The sequence below is a fragment of the Pteropus vampyrus genome, unplaced genomic scaffold (assembly GCF_000151845.1).
Source record: "Pteropus vampyrus isolate Shadow unplaced genomic scaffold, Pvam_2.0 Scaffold111, whole genome shotgun sequence".
NCBI lineage: Eukaryota > Metazoa > Chordata > Mammalia > Chiroptera > Pteropodidae > Pteropus > Pteropus vampyrus.
Genome location: NW_011888892.1, coordinates 26568 through 48807, shown reverse-complemented (window position 1 = coordinate 48807; position 22240 = coordinate 26568). Strand labels below are relative to the sequence as shown.

The 22240-nt window shown below is 41.7% G+C and overlaps 1 protein-coding gene across 1 annotated transcript in view; it reads right to left on the bottom strand.

Moving 5' to 3' along the window:
- ACADSB (acyl-CoA dehydrogenase short/branched chain) overlaps positions 1–22116 on the bottom strand; it is a 25173-nt gene extending 3057 nt beyond the window's left edge. Inside the window, exons 1-7 of the mRNA XM_023533786.1 lie at positions 21970–22116; positions 8751–8957; positions 8049–8219; positions 7209–7331; positions 5916–5996; positions 3431–3520; positions 3205–3256 (exon numbers count right to left, since the gene is read on the bottom strand). Of these exons, the coding sequence (XP_023389554.1) occupies positions 3205–3256; positions 3431–3520; positions 5916–5996; positions 7209–7331; positions 8049–8219; positions 8751–8957 (724 nt within the window). The 5' untranslated portion in view covers positions 21970–22116. The remainder of the gene's footprint in view (positions 1–3204; positions 3257–3430; positions 3521–5915; positions 5997–7208; positions 7332–8048; positions 8220–8750; positions 8958–21969) is intronic.
- Between the last annotated feature and the right edge of the window lie 124 nt (positions 22117–22240).

Genomic DNA, 22240 nt, shown 5'->3' with positions numbered 1-22240 from the left:
CTTCCAGCTTCTAAAAGCCTAGCAGCATCGTATGTTAGCAACCTTGCAGCTTCCACCTGGGTGGCCACCTGAGCCACTTGGAGCCCCTGTAACATTCAGGCCCAGGTTAGAGAATTAGGGTTCCCCGAATCGCAGCTAATCCCCGAAGTGCTGCCTGGATATGGAATGCCAAAAGACCGAAAGACACCCCAAAGGAAATTTTAAAACATACTTTAAAATCTGCACTCTAAAATGAAATGATAATACACTTGTTTTTCAAAAAATTTTCAAAGTTCATGTAATTTTTTATAATTGTTAAGATTTAGAAAAATAAATCACAAAATCAGTTTTGAAAAATTGACTTATATTTAATAATTACTTTCAACCCTTTTTATGATCAAAATGAGCTTAAACTAAACCCCAGCGAAGCAAAAATTTGAATGATTTTATTTGCTTGAATTAACAAAATTTTGATTCTGCCTTTAGCCTCAAGGCATTAAAAGACATTAGCTGCCAAGTAATGAAGGAATATTTGAAGCATCAATTTTTCTTATAGCAACTTTACTGCAGTGACTCCACTACAAAATCCACGGACAGGTACCGGTTTCTTGAGGGTTACAGAACACAGAAAAATAACTTAAAAAGCAAATAAACAAACAAACAAAACCCTTAAGAATTCTCTACCACTTTGAAATTTTAAAGAGTGATTAGGCACACACTAAATGTAAGTCAAAGAAAAATGAATGAATCAGTGAGCGAGAATAGAAATATTGTTTGTAGTCATAATTTCCTAGAAATACTGGCATAGATATGTTTGTTACAGACTGACATGTTTCTCATGCCTGATATATCCATCACCCAGATATTTACTGAGACCCTACCAGATGCCAGGCACCGTGCTGAGCAATGGAGACATGACATCGAATGTCACAGCCAGAGTTCCGTGGGCTTACGACTTATGTAGCCCAGCGGGGAGGACGGGCAGCTAAATAATTGTGACATTGTGTGATGACTGCAATGTCAGGAAACTTCACTTAAGGCAATTATTCAGTAATCCAGGGATGGCCTTTCCTAAACAAAAAAGGACTGTACTGGAGAAAAACAGTACCGCTCTCAAATTCACTATAGATCTTTCTCTTTCCGTTATATTCGTATGCACAAAAAAGACTATGTTACATCTGCGAAGGTTATGAGGCATAATAATAAAATGAATACCTGCTAACCTATTTGTAGAGCAAATAATTTCTTTATGGTTTGCCTTTTTACTTTATGGTATATTGTGAGGGGAAGAAATTCAATAGCCAATTCACTATTTTTATTATCTTTTACAATTAGTCCTTTTTGTGTCTTGTTTATGAAATATTTTCCTACCATGAGGTCACAAAGATAGTCTCCCTAAAATCTAAAATTTTGCCTTTCATGTTATGTCTTTGATACAACTGAAATTTACTTTCTGTGTATGGTGTGAGGTAGGGATCTGGTTTCATTTTTTTTTTCTCCAAGGAAAGAGAGCATACTCATACTCACTGGTCTGCAATGCCATCTCTATCCTATATCAAGTTTCCATAGGCGTATGGGTCTATTTTTGGCCTGTTTTGTTCCAGCAGTCAATTCGTCTATTTCTACACCAATCCCACTATTCAAGAAATTGTTCCTGGCTTGTTATGTGGAATGTAGAGATTCTAATTATTTTTTGAAAAGTACATTCAGTTTAATTAGACCGAGAGTCGCCATCCATGTTGTCTACTCCAAGGACCATATTAGGCGCCAGGAGGGGCAGAAAAGTGACTGTGGCATGTCTCCAGCCGATGAGAACGCGTTGCCGCTGAATACTGGCTCCTTCGCTACTCCGTGAACACAGGGCCTGGGGTGGAGAACGTGCTCAACGAATCTACACTGACTCAACAACCGAAGGAGTAAGGATGGAGAGGCCTGGTCCCTGCCCTCGATGGGCTTGCCTGTGGTCCAGAGGAGAGAAGGATATAGACGATCGCATGCAAAGCAAAAGACAAATCACTCTGATGAGATTAAAGCCGTTAGGAAAAAAACCCTTTAACCAACTCTTCACACAGATACATAAAATGATGTTGCTTTTCATGATCAAATTTCTAAAAGTTTTAATTATTCATACGAGGCATCTTTAGAAATGTCATGATTCTATCTATTAGTACCCGTGGCCCCTTTTCCTTCCCGCCCTGCCTCACCCCATATTCATGAGAACACCGAGGAGATCATGAGCCTTCCTCAAACTGTCTTGGCATTCTGTCCCCTTTGTTGTACAGTGGTGGCTGGCCCTGAGAGAGCACTCCAGTATTACAAAGTGAAAGTCAGATCAGAAACCATGACCCCAAACCCTGTAATTCCTCGCTAGCTGCATAACCTCGGGAACTCACTCTCCACGTGCCTCAGTTCCCCTGAGTAAGATGTTGACGTCAGCATGAGCCGTGGCAGACCCCAGCCAGGCCTGATGTGCTGAGTCTTTCCAGGCCATGTGCTGACCATGCACACCCACAGCTCAGCCTCTGCACACGCTCCTTCCAGACATGCTCGTACGATGACTAGTCATTAGCACAGAACCTGACGACAGTGCAGCACCATAGAGCCGGTGATGTCATAAGAAAGTGCACGTGAAACCTAGGGCTGTTTAAAGGGAGATTTTGCAAACACGCGAGGTAATTCCGGATTGTTAGGTAATGTGCTGGGGTAAGCTTGGTACGCTGCCACTCCAGGCTTCCCCCAACCTGGTCAGACCTGCTGAGGACAGGAACACGGAGAGGAAAATTGAGTATTGCTACCGACGAATCCCCCGACTGCCTGGGGAGCTCTGAGAATTCACGCCATGGGACCAGGCTGGTATTACCAAACATGCTTGACCAAGAGCATCTCGTCTGCACTGACCACGGCAAACTGCCTTTTCCGAGGCTGAAGTGTGGGAGTGTCATCTTGAGGATTACTGCTCTGGCCTGATTCCTAACAAATGCTACATCTACTGAGCACTGGTTAGACTCAGGTACGGTGTTCAACACGTGACAACCTGGAGGGCAGGTAGTATTTTCTTTATTTTACAGATGAAGCAGCTGGTGCTTAGACAGGTGAAGAAACTTGTCCAAGGCCTAAGGCTAGTAAAACAAAGAACCAGGCAGGATGTGAACCTAGGAAGTCTGACTGCAGACCCCAAGTCCTGGAACTTACAAAGCAGTGAGGAGACAGCTCTAAAGCTCTCACCAAGATATCTCGAATCGTGCCATAGCTGGGCCTCAAGGACTACTGCTGTGCCCTTGGAGAGGGTCAAAGCATAAATGAGTACAAACCCAGAGACCTATTCCTTCCTCCCCTACTTCTCTCCCATTATGATCCCGAGGGAGTCTCTCCATGGCTTCCTAACACATCTCTTCAGTAACAGGAAGACGGGAGAGCCCAATACAATAGACAGATGCTAATAATTACATACCTGAAAATCAAATATTCTTTTGCCAAATCGTATCCTTTCTTTAATATACGGATTAGTGTAGTCAAAACATCCTTGAGCCGGTCCTGGCATCTGTTAAAAAAAAAAAAAAAATCAAAATTTCTTATATAAGTTTATGCTTTTAATTATTCAAGTTACAAAGTCCTTCTACAGGCAAACCGAATGGTTGGGGGAGGGAAGCACTAGAGACCCCAGGTGGCTGGTGGGTGTTAAGTCTTGACCCTCTGTACTTGTGGAACTCTACTTCCGGTAATTGGGAAGAAATTTGAGTGATTTCAGAAGTAAATGAGTATATTTAATTCCAGCACAGAGGTAAATCTCCCAGCTTGGCTGTGCTTACATAATCAGATTACTTTTCAGGAAACTCTTCCTTTAAGATGATTCCCCAAGCATAAAGTGAGCCACAGAAACTCTGCTCAGAACTGGCTTCGAAGACTGCAGAGTAGCTCACTCTAGTCTCTAGAAGTGAAATGTGGAGGAGGGTCACTCCGGAACCTTCTATCTTCCCGCCCATTTTGTACATAATCAGGATTAATAAGAGCTTTGGTGGAAAGTGAATTAGAACACAGAAGAGCAGTGTTTCTCAACCCTGGCTGCAGTTAGAACCATGTCAGGGAACTTTGTAAAAAAATACGGATGCGGAGGGTCTAACAACGAAATCCAAACCTTGGGAGTGAAGGGGGCGAGCGGGGCCTCAGTGCTGGCATTTTAGAAACTCTTTAGATAGTTTAATGCAGAGCTGGAGCTGAGAACAACTCAGAGAGCATCTGGTCAAGACGTTAATTTATATACTTGAAGAACAAATCAGGACGCGGTGACAATTTTCGCTGACTTGTTTCATTGCTAACCAATCTCCATATCTATTGAACGATACAAGCTTAGAAATGGTTTCTAAATTTCGACATCAGGTAGCCATTAAATCACATATCTAATTATGTCAAACTACACAGGTTTCAGAAAAAGGGAAAAAAATCAATAGTTAAAGCTTTTGGGGGAAATGCCCACAAACTTATCAATATTTCATTAGTGTTCGTTCACATTTTCCTTTAGCCTTTTATTTTGAACTTTCTGGAGAAGAGAATATTATGCTAAAAATTAAAGGACAAAAAAAAAAAACTCCAGTAAAACTCCAAAATAACAAATTAAAGTGAGGCGGTGGCTCACTGTACTTTTGGCTATGAGATTAAGATGATGTCATTATACCTCAATAATTAAAATTTATGGTCTGTTAATATCCTATATTGACATGAAATTGAAATGATCGGTTATTATAAGAGGCTTTCCCATCTCTAAAATGTTTTCACTATAAATACTGAAAAACTAAATTCTCTTTGACTGCAGAGTTTTGAGGAAGGATGACTTCAGTTTACTGTTCTTTGTGCATCTTTCTCTAAAAGGCACTCACAGTATTAACCAGGAAATAATTACTACCTGATCTTAACTTTTAATTAGGTTATAAGATAACTCGGAGTAATTAGACTCAAGCCCAGGCGGTATATTTTACTGCCAGGACATCTATATTATTTATACACCTGGAAAGAAGGAGATCTGTGGTTTCCATGCCATAGCTGAAGTGACGATGAAGTCGAATCACAGGAAAACTTCAGAAAGAACAAATAAGCCAATTCGCTTTAGTAACCTATTATTTAATTTTGTGGGAAACACTTTAAGTTTTGATCTAAGAATATTCTGTCAGCAAATTAACAGCAAAAAAAAAAAAAAATCTAGAGTAATATTACAATGCTTAACTAATCCAATAGCTAATGGATATATAACATCTTCAAAATCAAAAAGCTCTTAAGTTTTGAATTTTAGATACTGATCACAAACATTTTATAAAAATGACATAATTTATAATAAAACCAAAGATTTTATTCATTTTCTTAATAGTAGAAAATAACTGATATCAAATAGAAAAGTATACAATAAAAGGCAAATCTGGTAAAAAATCGAATAGTTTTCATCTTCTACATCTATTTAATTTTGGCTATTTTATTTCAAGTGGCACACAAAAAAAGTGCCTGATTTTCACAAGCGAAACACTGAGCAACAAATATTTCATTATCTATAGAGACTTTTACTACATAGTCAAATATTATTAAATTTAAAAATTTTCCTCCAGAATGAATTCCATGCTTTGAAAAGTTGATTTTAAAAAATACCATATTTAATTTAAGATATATTTTAGAAATTATCGGTCCAGGTACTGGACAATATTTTAATGTCTCAAAGCAGAGAAACTGTTACCACTAAAGCATTGTTTGGTTTTCAGAACATTATGTAATCGACCAAAGTGAGATTTGAAAGAAATCCCAGAAGCCATTCTTTCATCTCACGGAAGGAAAGGGTGCCATCTTGTGTTCACCAGCTTGCAAATACTCATTGGTTTTACAATATTTTTTTCTTTGTAGATTTTAATTCTCCCTCACTGTGGAAGAGTCAAGTTAGATGGCTAAGATTTGATAACCCGTGCAGCATCTTCACGGAGGCGTCCCACGGCATACTTACAGCCATGTCCAATTTGTCCCAGGATACTGGCTTCTGGAACCTGAATTGAAAAAGTGCGGTTCGTTCTCAATTAAATTTGACGGAATTCGTTTCGATTGGATATTCTTAAATGCACATAAACCCCCAATTTGTGTGATATTACTCTAGCATAGTACCTAAGCTCTGAGGAAATTATCAGCTACATCTTTGTGTCGTGCTCTAAAGTGTTTCCCACGCAGCTCTCGGACAGGACGCTACTGCATCCTCCAGAGCCTACCAGACATTTGTTGAATGAATGAGTGACTCTAAGAAAAGGGAATCCTCATACCATACGCCAGTAACATAAAAGAATGAATTTTTCCCAGTTCTTATCTGTATGCTATAGTATGAGATAACATATTAGGAATTATGGAAAACATGTAAATACATGCTAAAGCGTGGGTAGTAAACCTTTCTTCTGTTGAGACTATTAGCCCCATAAAACTTAAATGGTGTGTGTGTGTGTGTGTGTGTGCGTGCGTGTGTGTGTACATGCACATGTGTGTATGAGAGAGGGAGAGGGAAAAGAAACAACAAAACGTTTATTCATAATTTTAAAAAATCTAGACTGGAAACAATAAAAAACACACTTAGCTTTATAACATGGACGGTGAGAAGGGAGAACAGGCAGAATGGGAAAAGAAAAGAGAAAGCAGGAAGAAGACAGACCGTTGGGGCACAGCAGTGAGGCTCAAGTGACAGCCATAGAGACAGCCCATGAGCACGCGTACTTGACCTTGAGCAACAGGGTGAAGTCTGAACCTGAGCAGATGACCCAGCACAGCCTGCTCTAGCTCTGTGAAGTTCTGGAGCACAGCATTCCACAGTCTTCTCTTCCTCACGTTTAACACACTCAACTCTAAACTGCGGGGTGCTGCCTGGCTGTTTCCTGCCCTCACTGAGCAACATCCCCCGTTCTTGTGGCCTTTGGGGTACTGACCCCATGCTTCTTTCTCTGCTGCCATGTCTGGTTCACAAGTATCAAGTGTATAAAGTATAAAGCAAATTAACTCTCAGCTCTGGCTCTTGAGGCCAGCCGCTGGGCAAAAAGCTTTCGATTCTTGGCCCAACCTCTTGTGAAAAAGACATTTAGTCATGACCTAACCTAGTTCAAGGGTCTTACAAAATCCTCTCCGACGCACGCTTAATGTGTGGACACCTTTCTTGCGTATCTGCAGCTCCCTGCACAGCTCATTTCACACCCGTCTTTTACTGGAGCTTCTAAGACACCCACCTTGACATTTTTAAGTGTTAATGAGCAGACGGACGAAGTTCTGATTCCCATTTTTTCTGTTTTCCCGATATGAAGGTCCTCGGTATCACGATCCACAAAGAAGCAGGTAATTCCTTTATACCCCTAAGAAGAAGATTTAAAACGCTATTACCACCTGGAGTGATAAGACCCCTTGTTTCCGAAGAGTTCAAAGTAAACAGAAAACCAAAAAATGAACGTCGGCAGGAAATACTGATGGGCTCAGACCTGCAGCACGTGCACATGACACCAGAACAGTTAGAGGGCATTAGATTCGAAATCGAGGGCTTTACCATTTCCTTTCCCTTGTCAGAAACCACTATGGCTAAAATGATTAAGTAATAGTACAGTATTATGTGATCGCAAGAACTCCATGGTTTGTATTTAACTTCATTAAATTCTTTAAAATTTTTAAGTTTAATTCAATTAAATGTTACATTAGAGAAAAGACAAAAGCTAAAATGTATTTATGTTGCTACGTGTCTATTTTCCAGTTGAATAAAATATTGTTAAAGCTATCTGTACTAAACACATCCTTAAATTCTTCATTATTAAGTAGAAAATTGGAAATTCTACCAAATTAAAGACTATCTTCCTATATAACATATTAGATTAATAAAGAGTCCTCCATGTATAATAAATAATTACGTGAACAATATTTATTTTAGTAAGAGGATAAAAAGATGTCAGTTTTCTAATGTTTTCAGCACTGTGAAGAATGAAGAATTTAAGGCAAAGTCCTAAAAAAGAAATGGAAGTAGGAAAAAGATACAAAGAGAAAAGATGAGGGGGAAAGGGAAGAAATCTTGTTTTCCAACTTACGACGGCAGGGTCCACATGCACCATCACCAGGAAGAGCTCTGTGTACTCGGCGCTGCTAATCCACATCTTCGACCCACTGATGACATAATAATGTCCCTTTTTATCAGCTCTGGTCTTCAAAGCAAATGAATCGCTACCTGCTCCAGCCTCTGAAAGGCAGAAGCTTCCTATCTACACGTGGAAGGAAAAAAATTCCAAATAATTGCATTTATACTCTGTATAAGAAATATTCACTTCTGACAAAATAAACATCTGTAAATAAAATGTGTAGCTACTTTTAAAAGGCTGTACTTAACAGAATAGTAATGGTATTCTGACAGGATTGCTTTCCAAAATGAACCCCATTTGTCTAAGACGGGTTTAAAGACTTAAGGACACATATTCGATGTTAAGTTTAATTAAATTCGTTCTAACAATTACAAGAGAAAGGCATTTCGATGTAAATGAAACCACCGATGAAGGTATCAAAATACAATTGAGACAAAAAATAATAATCTTATTGTCTCATGATTATTCTCTAAATGTCCAGTGGCAGATGAGAGGCAGAGTGTAATTTTCCAGTGGCATTAATTTACTGAGCATTCCTTGAATCACAAATGGTGCTGCACTGTGGTCTGGAGAAACGCTGCAAACACTTTTCTCCTGGAAATATTCTAACATTAGGAAAGATGAAATCCATCTCAACGATTCAACTCAACTCACTTTTTCTGGTGCCAGCTCGATCAAATAGGTAGCCTTTTGTTCTTCTGTTCCATGTTTTCTGATCAGCCCATTAATTACTGTGTTCTGGATGTCAGAGAGCAGAGCCACAGATGCGTCAACTTTGGCTACTTCCTCTATCACGAGGATAGAGGGAAAAAAAGAAGCTCCTGTTCCTGTATATTTGGTGTCAGTGTCAATGGCCAGCATCTAAAGGAAAAACAAGGAAACTCGGATTAAGGACATCCTTCTTATATGGCAAAATTCCTCCTAACAAGTTCAAAAAGAAATTGTAATCACTAAGTTCTTAATTTAAAAATTTTGTACGCGTATCTTAATTTAGTATGGCTATTTCGCTGTTATAAGTAACATGTATGTAACAGAAACCATGTATATTTGAAAAGGATGAAATTACATGCTACAACTATCGTTTGTGATTTAAAAAAAATAAAAGAGGTAAAATGCTTTGAAAGATAACGGCATGGAATTGTGAGAAAATACCCAATATAAACATATTCTGACAACCTTTATTGCTAAGAATATTGCTGCTTGCTTAAAAACTGCAAGTGGGGTTTTGGTTTGGTTTTTCAACATGGTCCCCTTTCTACTGATTTCAGTGTAGTAAGTAACTGAAGAAAGTAGCCCACCCCTCAGTGGGACTGTCTGGTTTCACCCGGAGTAACCTCTTCTAGTCAGGCTCCTCTGCTTTGACTCTTTCGGCCAAGCTAATAATCAAACGAGGCCATTTTAGCAAGTCCAGATGGTTAGCGTAGCAGACACTTGGTGGTGTTTCCTAGAACCGTGCTAGGCAAGGCCCAGGTGCCTGCTCAGCACCACCAAATGCTGGCCCACGCTTTCCACTCTGACCGTTCGGTAACTGCTCCTAAGTCTGGAAACTTCCACGGCACTCCATTTTTAAGCGTCCTCATTTCAGGAAGAGAATGTGTACACGTGTAATTCAAAACTCAAAGCTGTTAACAGATAAAAGGATAATACTTCTATTCTCCCAGACACGTTTGGAATTCCACCGTGCTGCGGTCGGGGCTGGGGCAGTTAGGCTTTAAGCTGACAGGAAACTCGGCCGGTATGACGGCAGAACCACAAAGGGAAGGGACAGAAATGGTGTGGGCACCAAAAATGATCCTCTGTGAGGAAGGACGGAAGGACTCGGGTGTGCCTGAGACCGAGGAGGGCATGATGACGACCTGGTCACATCCCGAACAGCTGCCAGACACGCCGCTCCTCTGAAAAAGTCCCCGATTTCTCCTACACTGGAAAGACTGTTTTTGTCAGCTATTGCGACTGGTGACCACAGAGCTGTGACAACGCAGCTGGGAGCCAGCCGACGCTGAAAAGACCTAGTGCAGAACGCGTCCCCGAGCAGACCCTCCGGAGGGCGCTACTCCAAGCAAGGGCAGGTGGGGCGGGCAGGCGACTCAGCCAGCGCTGCGACAATCACGAGCCCCCGGCGGGGAGAGTGACTTTGACACTGTGGAACCCTAAGACTCCTCAGAGAAGCCCGGAGGTTCCGCAGGCGACCACGGTGAAAGCCGCCTGACGTGGACTGACTCACGCACGGGGCCTGCCCCGCTGTGGCTCCGCATGAGACTCCATCTTCCCAAGAGTCTCGCTGCTGAAAGCAAGTTGGAAACATCACGACTCTATCTGGTTATGGCAAAGCGAGTCTCTTTAAACCGAGAAGAAACAAAACCAGTTAAGCGGCAAAGGCTTATTTTTCAAACAGGGTCACAGACAAGATTAAAGCCACTGGCTCTGAATAGGAGCTATGAGTATTCGAAATAAAAAATAAGTATATAAAAAAAATAAGTATCACTTCACACCTATGGAGAAGGGAGAGATGAGGAGCGCACTGATTTTGAAAATGTTCTCACAGCCTCGCGGTCCCCGCTTGTCTCCATTTTATACCCTGTGCTTCTATTACAGGTCTACGTGATCTAAGAAGCTGGAAACCAGTTTACGCCGGGGAAGGTGGAAGCCAGATATCGCCTTTGCCTCCGAGTCGAACCACATACATAGGGAGTCGGGTAGAAGAGACACTCTCCGCTGGAGCTGTACTAGCTCAGGTAGGGTCCTTAAAACCTTGGCATCATCGAGCTGAGGGATGGATTCTCTGTGGCGGGAGGCGTCCTGTGCATTGTGGGTGTTTAGCAACATCTTGGCCTCTATCCCACTGGATGCCAATAGCATCCTCGGTTGTGACAACCCAAACTATCTCCAGACACTGCTAAATGTCTCTTGGGGACAAAACAGTCCCTGGATAAGTGCCAAAGGTCTTAAAAAAAAAAAAAAAAAAGAACCCCATTCTGTCTTGCTCCTAACCTTTTACTTAAAAAGCATAGTATTTCTAATTTAAAATTTTAATTCAATTAACAAGTCTTTAATGAGGATCTCATCTAAAAGAGAACACAGGTAATTTTGACTAGGAAATGAAGAATTCATTACGCTATGATTAGTTCCTAAATTTAAAAGTGTCCATACATTTTGACACTGGGAAGTATTTATAAAAGTTTGAAATCAGAAGAATTATAAATTATACACCCTATGTTGAAATAATCCTTGTATTATTGATTTCTCTGTTTTTGAATTTTCACCTCTTGTTGAAACCAAAGGAGCAATTTGCTCCTGGGCAAATTTTTAACTGTAGGGGGAAAAAAAAAAAAACCTTTTAAGTCTTTATTACATAAGTATGACATGCATTACTTTTTTTCACAAAAAATTTAATCAATCTAAAAAAAATTCCATTCACGAATGAAGATGAACAGACCCGCCCATCATGCCACGTCATGTAATTTCACACTGTACACCCAATGCATGGCCAGAGGAATAATGAGGTGAGGGGGAGCCACGCACCTGTGCTGTTTATCATCATCTCCTTATCTGTAAATGTTTGCAGTGGGGCGCAGGGTGGTCCATTATTTGTTATATTGAGTAGAGCTTCTGACCGAGGAGATCTTAGAACATGAGGAGGAGTTTTCCAAGAAGACAGGCAAGTTGGGAAGTTTTTTCTTAGGTACAGGAACAGCCCCCATTAAACAGGGAACACACACACACACACACATGACAAAAGTGTCAGAACAATGGTTTCTTTGGGAATAAATTTATAACCCATTCTTACATCTTGTATCACCAAAATGAGGGAGCTTAACCTGGCACATCTTAAAATCCACTGTCTTGTGAACAAAAACAAAAATGGCTCGCTAACAGATAATGAGCTGTTCGAAATAAAAACATTTCCCAGGTCGTTAACTTTTACCTTCAAGGAAAAATTAATTTTCTAGATGGAACTCACTCTTAAATCCTTAAATGCACAGCTGTTTTTTTCCCCCTAGACAGCATAGCATAAAGGTTAAGAAAACAGGCTCTGGAGTCTTAAAGAACTAGTTTCAAATGCTAGTGTCTGATATTAGACAACTACGTGATCTTGGGCGAGTCATCTTTAATCTCAGTTATACTCTCTCCATCTGTTTCCTCCCCTGTAACGTGAAGAATTTCCTCGCAGAGTCTCGTGAGGATTAAGGGAGAACCCACACACAGGGTTTAGCATAGTACCTGCCCTACAGAAAGGGCTCAACAACCAGTAAGGACTGTTTCTACCATGACGCCTACGAGTTCGGTAGTGGCCGTCACTATGGAAGCGGTCGTAGCAGCAGTAACCCAGTTAAACCGCAAGGCCAGCTCTTCTTGCCATTCAGTGTGTCTCCCCGCTACAGTGTCCCAAATCCTTCGATTGGCCCATTCTATTCAGCAACTGGATTTGCTACAATCTTATGACAAAAGAGACCATCCAATTTTAAATGCTCGTGCTATCTTTCCAATTGTATTTTGTAGATTATTAGTACTGAGGAAACAAGAAATCAGTCCTTTTGTGAACCTAAAAACGTGCTAAGTGAAAGAAGCCAGCCACAAAAGATCATGTTATATGATTTTATTTATATGAAATTTCCAGAAGAAAATCCAGAGAGACAGAAAGGAGAGTAGTGATGGGCTGGGGCTGACGACAAGGAGTGATTGCGAAAGGGCGCAGTGATCTTTTTGGGGTGATGGAAATGTCCCAAATTGGACTGTGGTGATAGTGTACAATTCTGTAAATTTATTGAAAATCATTACATTATACACTGAAAAAGACTAAATTTTACGGTATATAAATTATTCCTCAATAAAGCTGTTTAAAAGTATTAGTGTTTTCCTTTTATTCAACAAAAATTAAGAGAGAATGTACTGAGCATCTGCCCAATGCCTGAGAGCACACAGTATGTACAAAGGGACTTCTAAGAAGCTTATGATCTAGATAAGACGAGATATAAATCCTGGTATTGGCTTTCAAGAAACAAAGCCAAGCTTTGCAGGATTAAAAAGCGAATGCATTAATCACTGCAACACATTTTCTCAATAGTTTTGATTCCACACCAAAAAGCTTGTTGATACAAGGAGAAAAAAGAAAAAAAAAAAGTCATCACGTTTGAAATCATCGTTAATCTTTCCTACACATCTGTTGGTCTTTGCAGTTGAGTGCCTAGGGGTCCACATATTCTGCTCTGGATTTAACTGGGAAAAAGAAATATTGGCCAGAGAGGGAAAAAAAATGTTCCATGCAAAAAAGTGTATGTCCCACTTTTCTACTTAATTTTGTTTTGTTTTGAGAATTAGGAGACAGATAGTTTAGGATGAAGTCGCATGGAACATTTTTTTTTTTCTTGTTAACAGATAGAGTTGAGACATGAAAACTTTAGACTAGAGAGAAGGAAGGGGGAAACATGAGGTAGTTTTCTTCCTGAAGAAACAGATGGGAAGAATTAGAAAGAAGGGCGAGGAGCGGTAAGAACCAGAAGCGTTTTCAAGGGGCTCAGGAAGGGGAGGAGTATTGCTACGTAGCAAAAAGAGAGTGATCTGCAGCAGGAGGCACAAAGAAAGGAGGAAGAACTGGGGAGAAGGTTTGGAATTATGGAGCAGGAGGAGATATGTGGGGTACGAGTTTGCCCAACGGCTGCTGCTGGAGTCTTGGAACGGTCCCTCTACACGTGTGTGAATGAATGAATGAGCCAGTCTTCACAAAATGCTTGTGAAACTTGCCTATTACATTTCAAAAACTGTAATCTATTGCTCATGTTCCTTATTTCTAGGGGAGAGTATTTATTAAACTCACTACAGAGTTCTTTGTGTCTCTTAGTCAATACATCATCTTTCTACGTAAATTTATCTTTAACAGAAAGCCCACCACTGCGAAACTAAAGAAGTCAGTGGGTCTTAAAATAGTACCCATTTTTTCTCACTGACACAGGTGTGACCCCTTAGTCACAACGTTGCTACTGAGAAAGTATATGACTGTTCAACACATAACAACTGTTTTAGAATCACCAGCTAAAAGAGGAAAATGGACTTTAAAAAGTATGAAGTGGCATACAAATGTAGGGTGAGATTATTGAAAATGCTTATCATAAAATATATACGCTATATGCTAAGTGAATGAAATACATTTTTAATCAAAGCACCGAAAGATATTCCCTACTTTTTGGCAGGAAAAAAATTCACTTTACCATGACAAGTCTTGGATAAAGGAAATGTTCCGTTTGCTTGCCTTTAACCACAGAGCTTTCGATGATGATTTTCGACTGCCCCTTGCCCTTCAGCGTTGACCTCTGCAGCTCTGGTGTCCGCTCCATCAAAGTGATTTTCCACAGTTATAACCCACTGCACACATCATCACATTTTTTTTTGTACAGAGCAGCAACTACTACGTGAATGAAAGGGTGGTTATTTATGCCTTGCAAGTGCTTTTCAGAGCTTGAGTCTGATCTGCTTCCTACTCAGCTGACCAGAGTTCTGTTACACTTCGAAGCACTGATGCTCGAACCGGGGTCTGCAGACCCCTGTGCACAGAAGTCCATGAACTTGTATGGAGTTAAAATTATATCTTTATTTCACTAACCTCTAACTGGGATATAGCATTTCCTTCCATTATGGATGTAGGGAACAAGTTACAGTAGTGTTAGGAATTACCTGTGACTCTTGTCACCAAAAGGAATTACAGACAGCCACAGTGACCAAGATGGCGTGGACTACAACTCTGTCCTCCCTTGGCCCCTACACCAAGTACACCACCGTGATCAACCAGGTCCCACCCTAAGGCAGCCTAGTGCTCCTCTGAGATGAGGGGGAGATACCCGACATGCCCGGCCACCCCCAGGGCCCAAGCTTGGAGTGGCCGAAGAAACTGTGAGCACCTTCACTGACGAGAGAGCAGGCCCCCTCTCCTGTGGCTGCCAATAAAAATGTGAACCTTGAAATAATGATAAAAAGAGAAATTACAGATATTTTAATACCACATAACAGTTGGTACAAATATCTTTAAATACTGTTGTTGCTCGTTACTACTTCAAAATTACAGCAGTTATATGAACCGCCGCCAGATCTTACTTAAGAAGCACATATTACTATCTCGCAATTAAAAACATTTTTATAACTTTTATTATAATTTATTTCCTTTGTAATCCTATATATTTATGCATTTTAAAACGTTTTAAGAAAAGGTCTATAAACTTTACTTCATTGCTGTATCCCTTTCACCCGCGGCACAAAAAAGGTCATGATCACAACTGCTGAATGTTCTGATAAATCGCTGCTAAATTCATTACGTTGAGCCCTCACGTTGGTCATAACCCTTCTGCTTTGGCTCCAGCATAAAGAAGGAGGCTCCAAGCGTTCTTAAAGTGCTTCAAATCTAGAAGCTTCTACGACGTATGAAAGGCAAAGGAAGCACGCGAGAGAAGTTGTGCCAACCTGCGAAGACACATGTAGCCTTTTCCAAAAAAAAAAGAACACGTTTTGATATAACACACAAACGCTTCACCTTAAATTCCTATATCCACTGGTTCCCGCCGAATGTGCCCACCTAGCTCTTTCCTGAGGACTTAGGTGAGCATCACAGAGCTCGGCAGGGTTCCCCGTGCCCTTCCGCTTCTCTGGCTGGTGACTTCTGACAGTGAGAACCTTGGCTCTCATTACCTAGGATGAATTTACCTATTCACACCGAGTACACGTGTAAAGTAGTTTCATAACTGCTAAGACCTGCCCTATGAGAAACGCGCGTGTCAATCAGAGCACGGCGCTTGCACAGTTCTTCTGGTCTTTAGCGTTACCGTACCCGGTGCTGGCGGCGGGGGAAGAGTTTTCCTTCTACGCTTTAAGTTCTTCCGGTTGGTCGAATAATCAAACTGGCATGAGACAGATTATCAGGAGAAAAACGAAATTTTAATAACATGGATACTTTCCGTGTACTCGGTAGAGACCCACAAACACCAAGTAGCTCACCGAAATGGCAGGAGCCGTCACCTTAAGTACCAAGTGAAAGATGCTGGGTGGAGAGTCAGTTATGGGAAGTTAGCAGGAAACGCACGGCAAACGAGGGTAAGGCTGTGTGCAGACCCGAGTCCAGGCCCTCTCCACCGACAGTGAAGGCAGGGCCGTGCAAGAGACTTCCCTTCGGCAGGTGCCCTTTACAGAGAGTGACTTCTCCAAGTCTGCTGTTTCTTAAAACTAACCGGCCTAAAATCATCCTTCTGCCAAAGAAACATGTTTTGGGGTGGCAAACTTTGCTCCCCTTTACCGATCAAAACACTGCTTCCTCCCCACCCGCTTCAGGGTGGTTGATTCACTTGTAATGGTTCTGGGAACAATTCCAACAGGTGGGGTTTCCCCCACAGCAACAAGCAATTTTCTGACAGCAGCTCAGCGTCCTACAATTCAACTCAATTCCAACGCTATCTACCTGGAGAGTGTCAGTTCCCACAGGTTGAAAGCTCCGTCCCACAAGGCTGCCCCTACGTCAGGTACCAACCCCAAGTCTAGGCTATCTGTCACCTGCATTTCTGACCGACAGGCTACAGATCAGAGGTTTCCACGACCCCCAACTAGACCACTCACATTCTTTCCATTGCCTGGTGAAACTTTGAATTAATTTCAACGTAACTATTTCCGCAAATTATTTTAGCCAGGCACAGTGACTCCAGGAGCTACTTCCTGTTATTTCCACGTGGCTTTCAGGGCCGCTGCCCCAGCTAATCCACAGGAGGGGACAGCTCTTTTTGCAGACTCTGTGCCTATCTCAGAGCTGGCCCGTTCTCCTACCCCTTCGCCTACAACTCCTGTGAATCCTTTCAGACTCCCTCTTTCTTCCCCCTACTTGATGTATAAAAATGCCTGCAAACTTTGGGGTGACAGACATGTTGTCTTTCCTATCTCGTCATGCTGCTGGTGGTTTAGACTCCATGCCCCAAGACTGGACTTCTTTTTGGCTAGCATTTTTAACTCAATAAAATCTTAGTTAAAAAAAAAAAAAAAAGACTTCAGCTGTGGAAGTTAATTTTTTTTTTTAACGTTCCCAAGAGCCTTGCCAAAACAGCTTGTTGGCCACTGTTTGGATTTCTGCATCCATCGGACAGGTGAATTGTATCACAAAGTACTTATTTGTGTTACTCTTAAGGGTTTGAGCACATTTTCTTGTGTTTAAGAACCATCTGTATTTATTTTTCCCTTTGTTGTTAATTCAGGCCCTTTGCCCATTTTCCTATTCGAGTTTTCTTTTTCTTATTGATTTCCAGGAGCTTTATATAAGTTAAGGAAATTAGCTCTTTGGTAACGAGTTTGTCATTTGTCTTTTGATTTTGCTTAGTTTTGTTTTATAATGCAGAATTTTTGATTTTCATGTTTCATCAACCCTTAGTGATGGCATCCAGCTTTTAATTAGAATGACCTTCCTTGCCTTCAGGAAAAAAAGGGATTTGCTCAGGTTTATTTTTAGTATTTTATGCATTCAATTTTTACATTTAATGAGCTCTTTTATAGTGGCCAAAGACAATAGATGCATGAACAAATTTAATTTTTTTCTAAGTCTTTTTTAACTTATAAGTCCACAAAGATCATATAATGATTCTAAGCTAGAAAACAAGATACTCACCCTTGGCAAGCAACTTTTGATGGTATTTTTAATGTCCTCCTGCACTGATTTGATTTTACGGACCAAGAAAAGGTAAAATATTATTTTATGACATAATTAGATGTATATAATATTTTAAAAAGAACTCTTAACTCAAATAACCAGGGTATCTCATTCTCCAGTCTTGCTGGAAATTAAAGAATATCTGAAAAGTAAATTAACACAGTGAGATATAATTATACACCTATCAGCAGAATGGCTAAAATAAAAATAATGACAATGCGAACTGCTGGCAAAGATGAGGAGAAAGTGGCTCTCTCACACACTGGTGGTAGGACTGTAAAATGGTAGAGCCACTCTGGAAAACAGTTTCTTATAAACATGCAGTTACCACGTGACCCGGCAACTTTACTTCTATTTAGCCTAGACATATGAAAACTCAAGTTCAAACACAAATCAACGACAGAAATGTTCACTGCAGCTTTATTCATAACAGTTAAAAACTGGAAACAACCTAGATGTCCTTCCACGAGTGAATGGTTAAGGCCCCGTAGCATCTTTACCAGCGTGCAGGGACCCATCTGGAACCCCAGAGTTGGCATAAAGATTATTTTAAACTGAAGACATCTAAGATTCAACATACGTAGAAAAGTCTTCTTGGCGCTTTCCTTATCTGACTTAAAGCAGCACCTTCTAGAAAATGAGGCAATCACAGACCCCCTCTCGGTCTTCATGGGAAGACCGCTCACACTATACAAACATCACCAACTACATGACCGACTGTAATCTGTGTTCATTCTCTTGCCTTGCCTTTCTTCTACATTCACTCGGAATGTCTGTAACGGATCATTAGAGGAGGTGGGGCCTGAACTGAGCAACTGACCCAAGGCTCAGACTTGCACTGACCCTTCATTCCCTTGGATGTCCCATACCCATTTGTGGCTTTGGCTATCACCTATTCTATCTCTCATCTATATATAAATACATATATGTATACACACACAAATACATACTTCCAGTTATAAGTGTTACTGACACTCTTTAAGGTTTAAAATCTAAAACAATTAAGTGCTTTCCTCTGCTCCCCCTAAACTACTTTTCTTCCAGATGTCCCAGTCTTTGCCCATCACTAAGCCACATTTAGAAAATGTGCGGTCCACCTAACTTCTCCATTTCAAGACAATTGCCAAACCTTCTCAAATCTTCCTTCATCAGCAAATCTTCCTGTCTACGCATCAGCGCTATCACCCTGGTTGAGTGCTGTGTCACACTATGGGCGAACTTTTGAAAGGCTCTATGTGGTATCTGTGATTTCGGGTTCCTTCTGCAAGCTACTTGACTGATTATTTTATCTTGTAAAACCCTCTGGCAAAGAGCACCTCAGAACTGAGATGGCTGCCGTTGGCATTTTGTAGATCAAATTCTAAGTCGACAAACTAGGTGTGGCAAATAGTAGGCTGAGCGAGTTTTCTACAAGGTCCTAAGGGAAAAGACCACCTTGCAGCAAAGGTGTACTATGGGGAGCGGATTGTAAGATGACAAGGTCCTTGTAGTCTGTGAGGACAACCAAGGGCTACCTCACCTCCGCAAATTCCTTCTGAGAACAAGAAAGTACAAATGTAGCCACAGGCAGACTAACAAGCTGAAGGTCATGATAAGACATGGCTTTGGAGAAGTAGAAGAAACAGTATTGCTATACCTTAGAGAAACTGCCTATGCCAGCAATTGTATGTTCTTGTATAAAAGCAACTTGCAAAAATAAAACTGCGCCACTGTCCACCATCAGTGGGCAGTGGACCTCCTGATCTCCGCTTCCTGTCTTCTTTCTTTTCTTCATCTCCCACCGTTCCCACTCAGGTACATTCTCCAGAGCCACGCTGGATGTGGCGGGACTTACCACTCGCTGGACGCGGCAGTATACAACAGTGGCTCTCAACTGGGGACACGATTTTGCCTCCAGGGACATTTGGCAATGTCTTCAGACATTTTTGCTTGTCAACTCAGGGGTGCTAACCACCCTACAATGCATAGGATAGCATCTCACAAAAGAGAATTATCTGGCCAAATGCCAACAGTGCCAAAATCGAGAAGGCCTGGTCTAGCACTTAGAAAAAAAGGAATCAGAGCAGTGTGAACCCACGACAGGGCTAGTGTGCTGACAAGGGAACTACTCTGAGATGTTCTAAATTAAATTACGGCAGGCTGGAGAATGAGGGGGAAAGAACAGTTAGCCTGTTAAGATGGGGGCCTGTTGACAAGACTGCCCACTTCCGTGAGTATATGTTGGATCTTTGAATTAACTTCCAGGTGGCTATTTCTGCGATTTCCCAAAAGAGAACAGCCAGGAGCCACAGAACCCCAGGAGCCTCCGAACATTCCAGATCGCTGCCCACCACTAGTGCTGGTTCCAAATGTACAGGTTAGTTCTAATCTGTCTGCAGGAACAGAAAGATCTTCTGAGAAGACAGGTGTGGGCTGAGTGCAAGTTTTTCACCTGACTGTTGTGTGACAAGAGGACACTGAACACTGTTTCCCAGGTCCTGATCTGCAAAGTGAAGTCGCTAATGCCAGCTTCACAGGGTTCATAGGGAGAGTAAACAGGGTCGTGGATGTAAAATGCTGCCTGTCCCTGGTCCACAGTAACTTCTCACTCAATGCTGACTCTTCATTTATCTTTGCATAGGGACCAAGCTTAGCCTTACTTTGCATTTCTCTACCCTCTATACCATCTGCTATGATAGCAATCTAACCACATCATAGCTGTGATCATGTATCTCCGAGGCTCAAAACCTTCCATAGCTCTCTACAACCCAAAGGATAAACTCCAAAATTCCTTCAAATGACCCCATTCCCCTTTTGCTAAGTATTCTCCCCACTCCTTTTCCCCTCCTAAAATCCAAACCCAGCTTCCCAAGAGCCTGTGTCTCCCCTAATGGTCCTAGTCATCTCTCCCTCCTCTGAACTCACAAGCAGACTGTGGATCGCTTAGGATTTGTACTACATCTAAATGATGAGGTTGGTTGGATATAGTTCTAATGTCTCCACTAAAAGAGAATCTTATTAAAGCTAACTGTTTAGGGTCTTTACTACATCTGCCATAGCACCCAATGCCTCATGCATGACAAAAATAAGAGCTAACGGTTTATGACAGTTAACTCTATGCTGGGCATTATTTTAAGTAGACATTATTTTAATTCATATATACATATTTATACATATATATGAATTCATTTAATCTTCACGACAACCCTACAGGCATAGGTACTATTATTTTCCTCATTTTACAGATCAGGAAACTAAGACCCAAAGAAGTTAAGTAACCTGCCCAAGATCACACTACCGGGAACATAGTGACAGAGCCTGAGTTCAAACACAAGCAATCAGACTGCAGAACCCACAATCTTAATCACTATGCTACACTCAACATCTCATCAATTTAACTTCTGTACAAGACCTTTAAAAACTATGAAAGATGATAAGCCACAACAAAACCAACAAATCCGAACAAAAGAGGTCTCTTAATATTTCTAAGGAAGGGGAGGAAGCAGTAGTGCATGAAGGTTTTTAGAATCAGACCACAGTTAGAACACCATCTCTATAACTTTCTAGCTGAATGACTCTGAGCAAGTCACTTAATCTTATTCGGCTTCAGGTTCGGCATCTGAAAGATGAACTACTTTATAAGATGGCTGCGATAACTAAAGGATGCAGACAGAGCACCAAGAACTTGCCTGACACACAATATGCGGTCAATAAACGTGGGCTCTGAGAGCCAAATCGTGAAACCCATGCAATTTCCTTTGCTACGCTGTTAGACAACAACTATAAAATAGTATTAAAGAGTCACCATAATAACATATTCCTTTGAGGAAATATGCTGACATGAACTAGACTATTTTCTTAATACCCCAAGCCTGTAAAACAGTCAAATAACTTTAATTATATCTAATGAAACAAAAAGAGTCATGCCTCCGGGCATAGGATTGGAAAAGCAGTTGAAGAGCCTTTATTCGTTAAAGCAAATGAAAAATGCAAAATGTAAACAGCCGGCAGTGGGAAAGTTCCCAAAGTGTACTGAAAAACGGGGTGTATCCAAATGCGTGGGGGTTCCGGAAAGCATGCCGGAGGGCGAAGGGCCCAAGAGAGTAGGGATGTGTACTGTACAGTTGCAGGCGCGGGGAAGGAGCCCCAGTCCCGTTAGAGAAGGGCTCCGCCGCCGGGACCAAGGTCGTCCGGGACCCCCAGGACGCCCGCCGCCAGCGCACTCACCAGCGCGCTAACGCGCAGCAAACGGGCCCGGGTCCCTCCATCGCTGCCGCAGCCCGAGTGGCGTCGCGGACGGGGCGAAGTCACTCCTTGAGCCCTCAGACAGCACGCCAGCGCCTGGAGGCGGGCGGAGGCGGGCGGAGCCGGGCCCCTGCCCACTCAGCCCCTGCAACTGTCCCCTCCCACTCAGCTCCGCCCCCCCACGACTCCCCCACGCCCCTTTTGACCCCGCCCCCTCAGGCCTACGGAAACGCAAGAGAGACAGAAGCCCCCT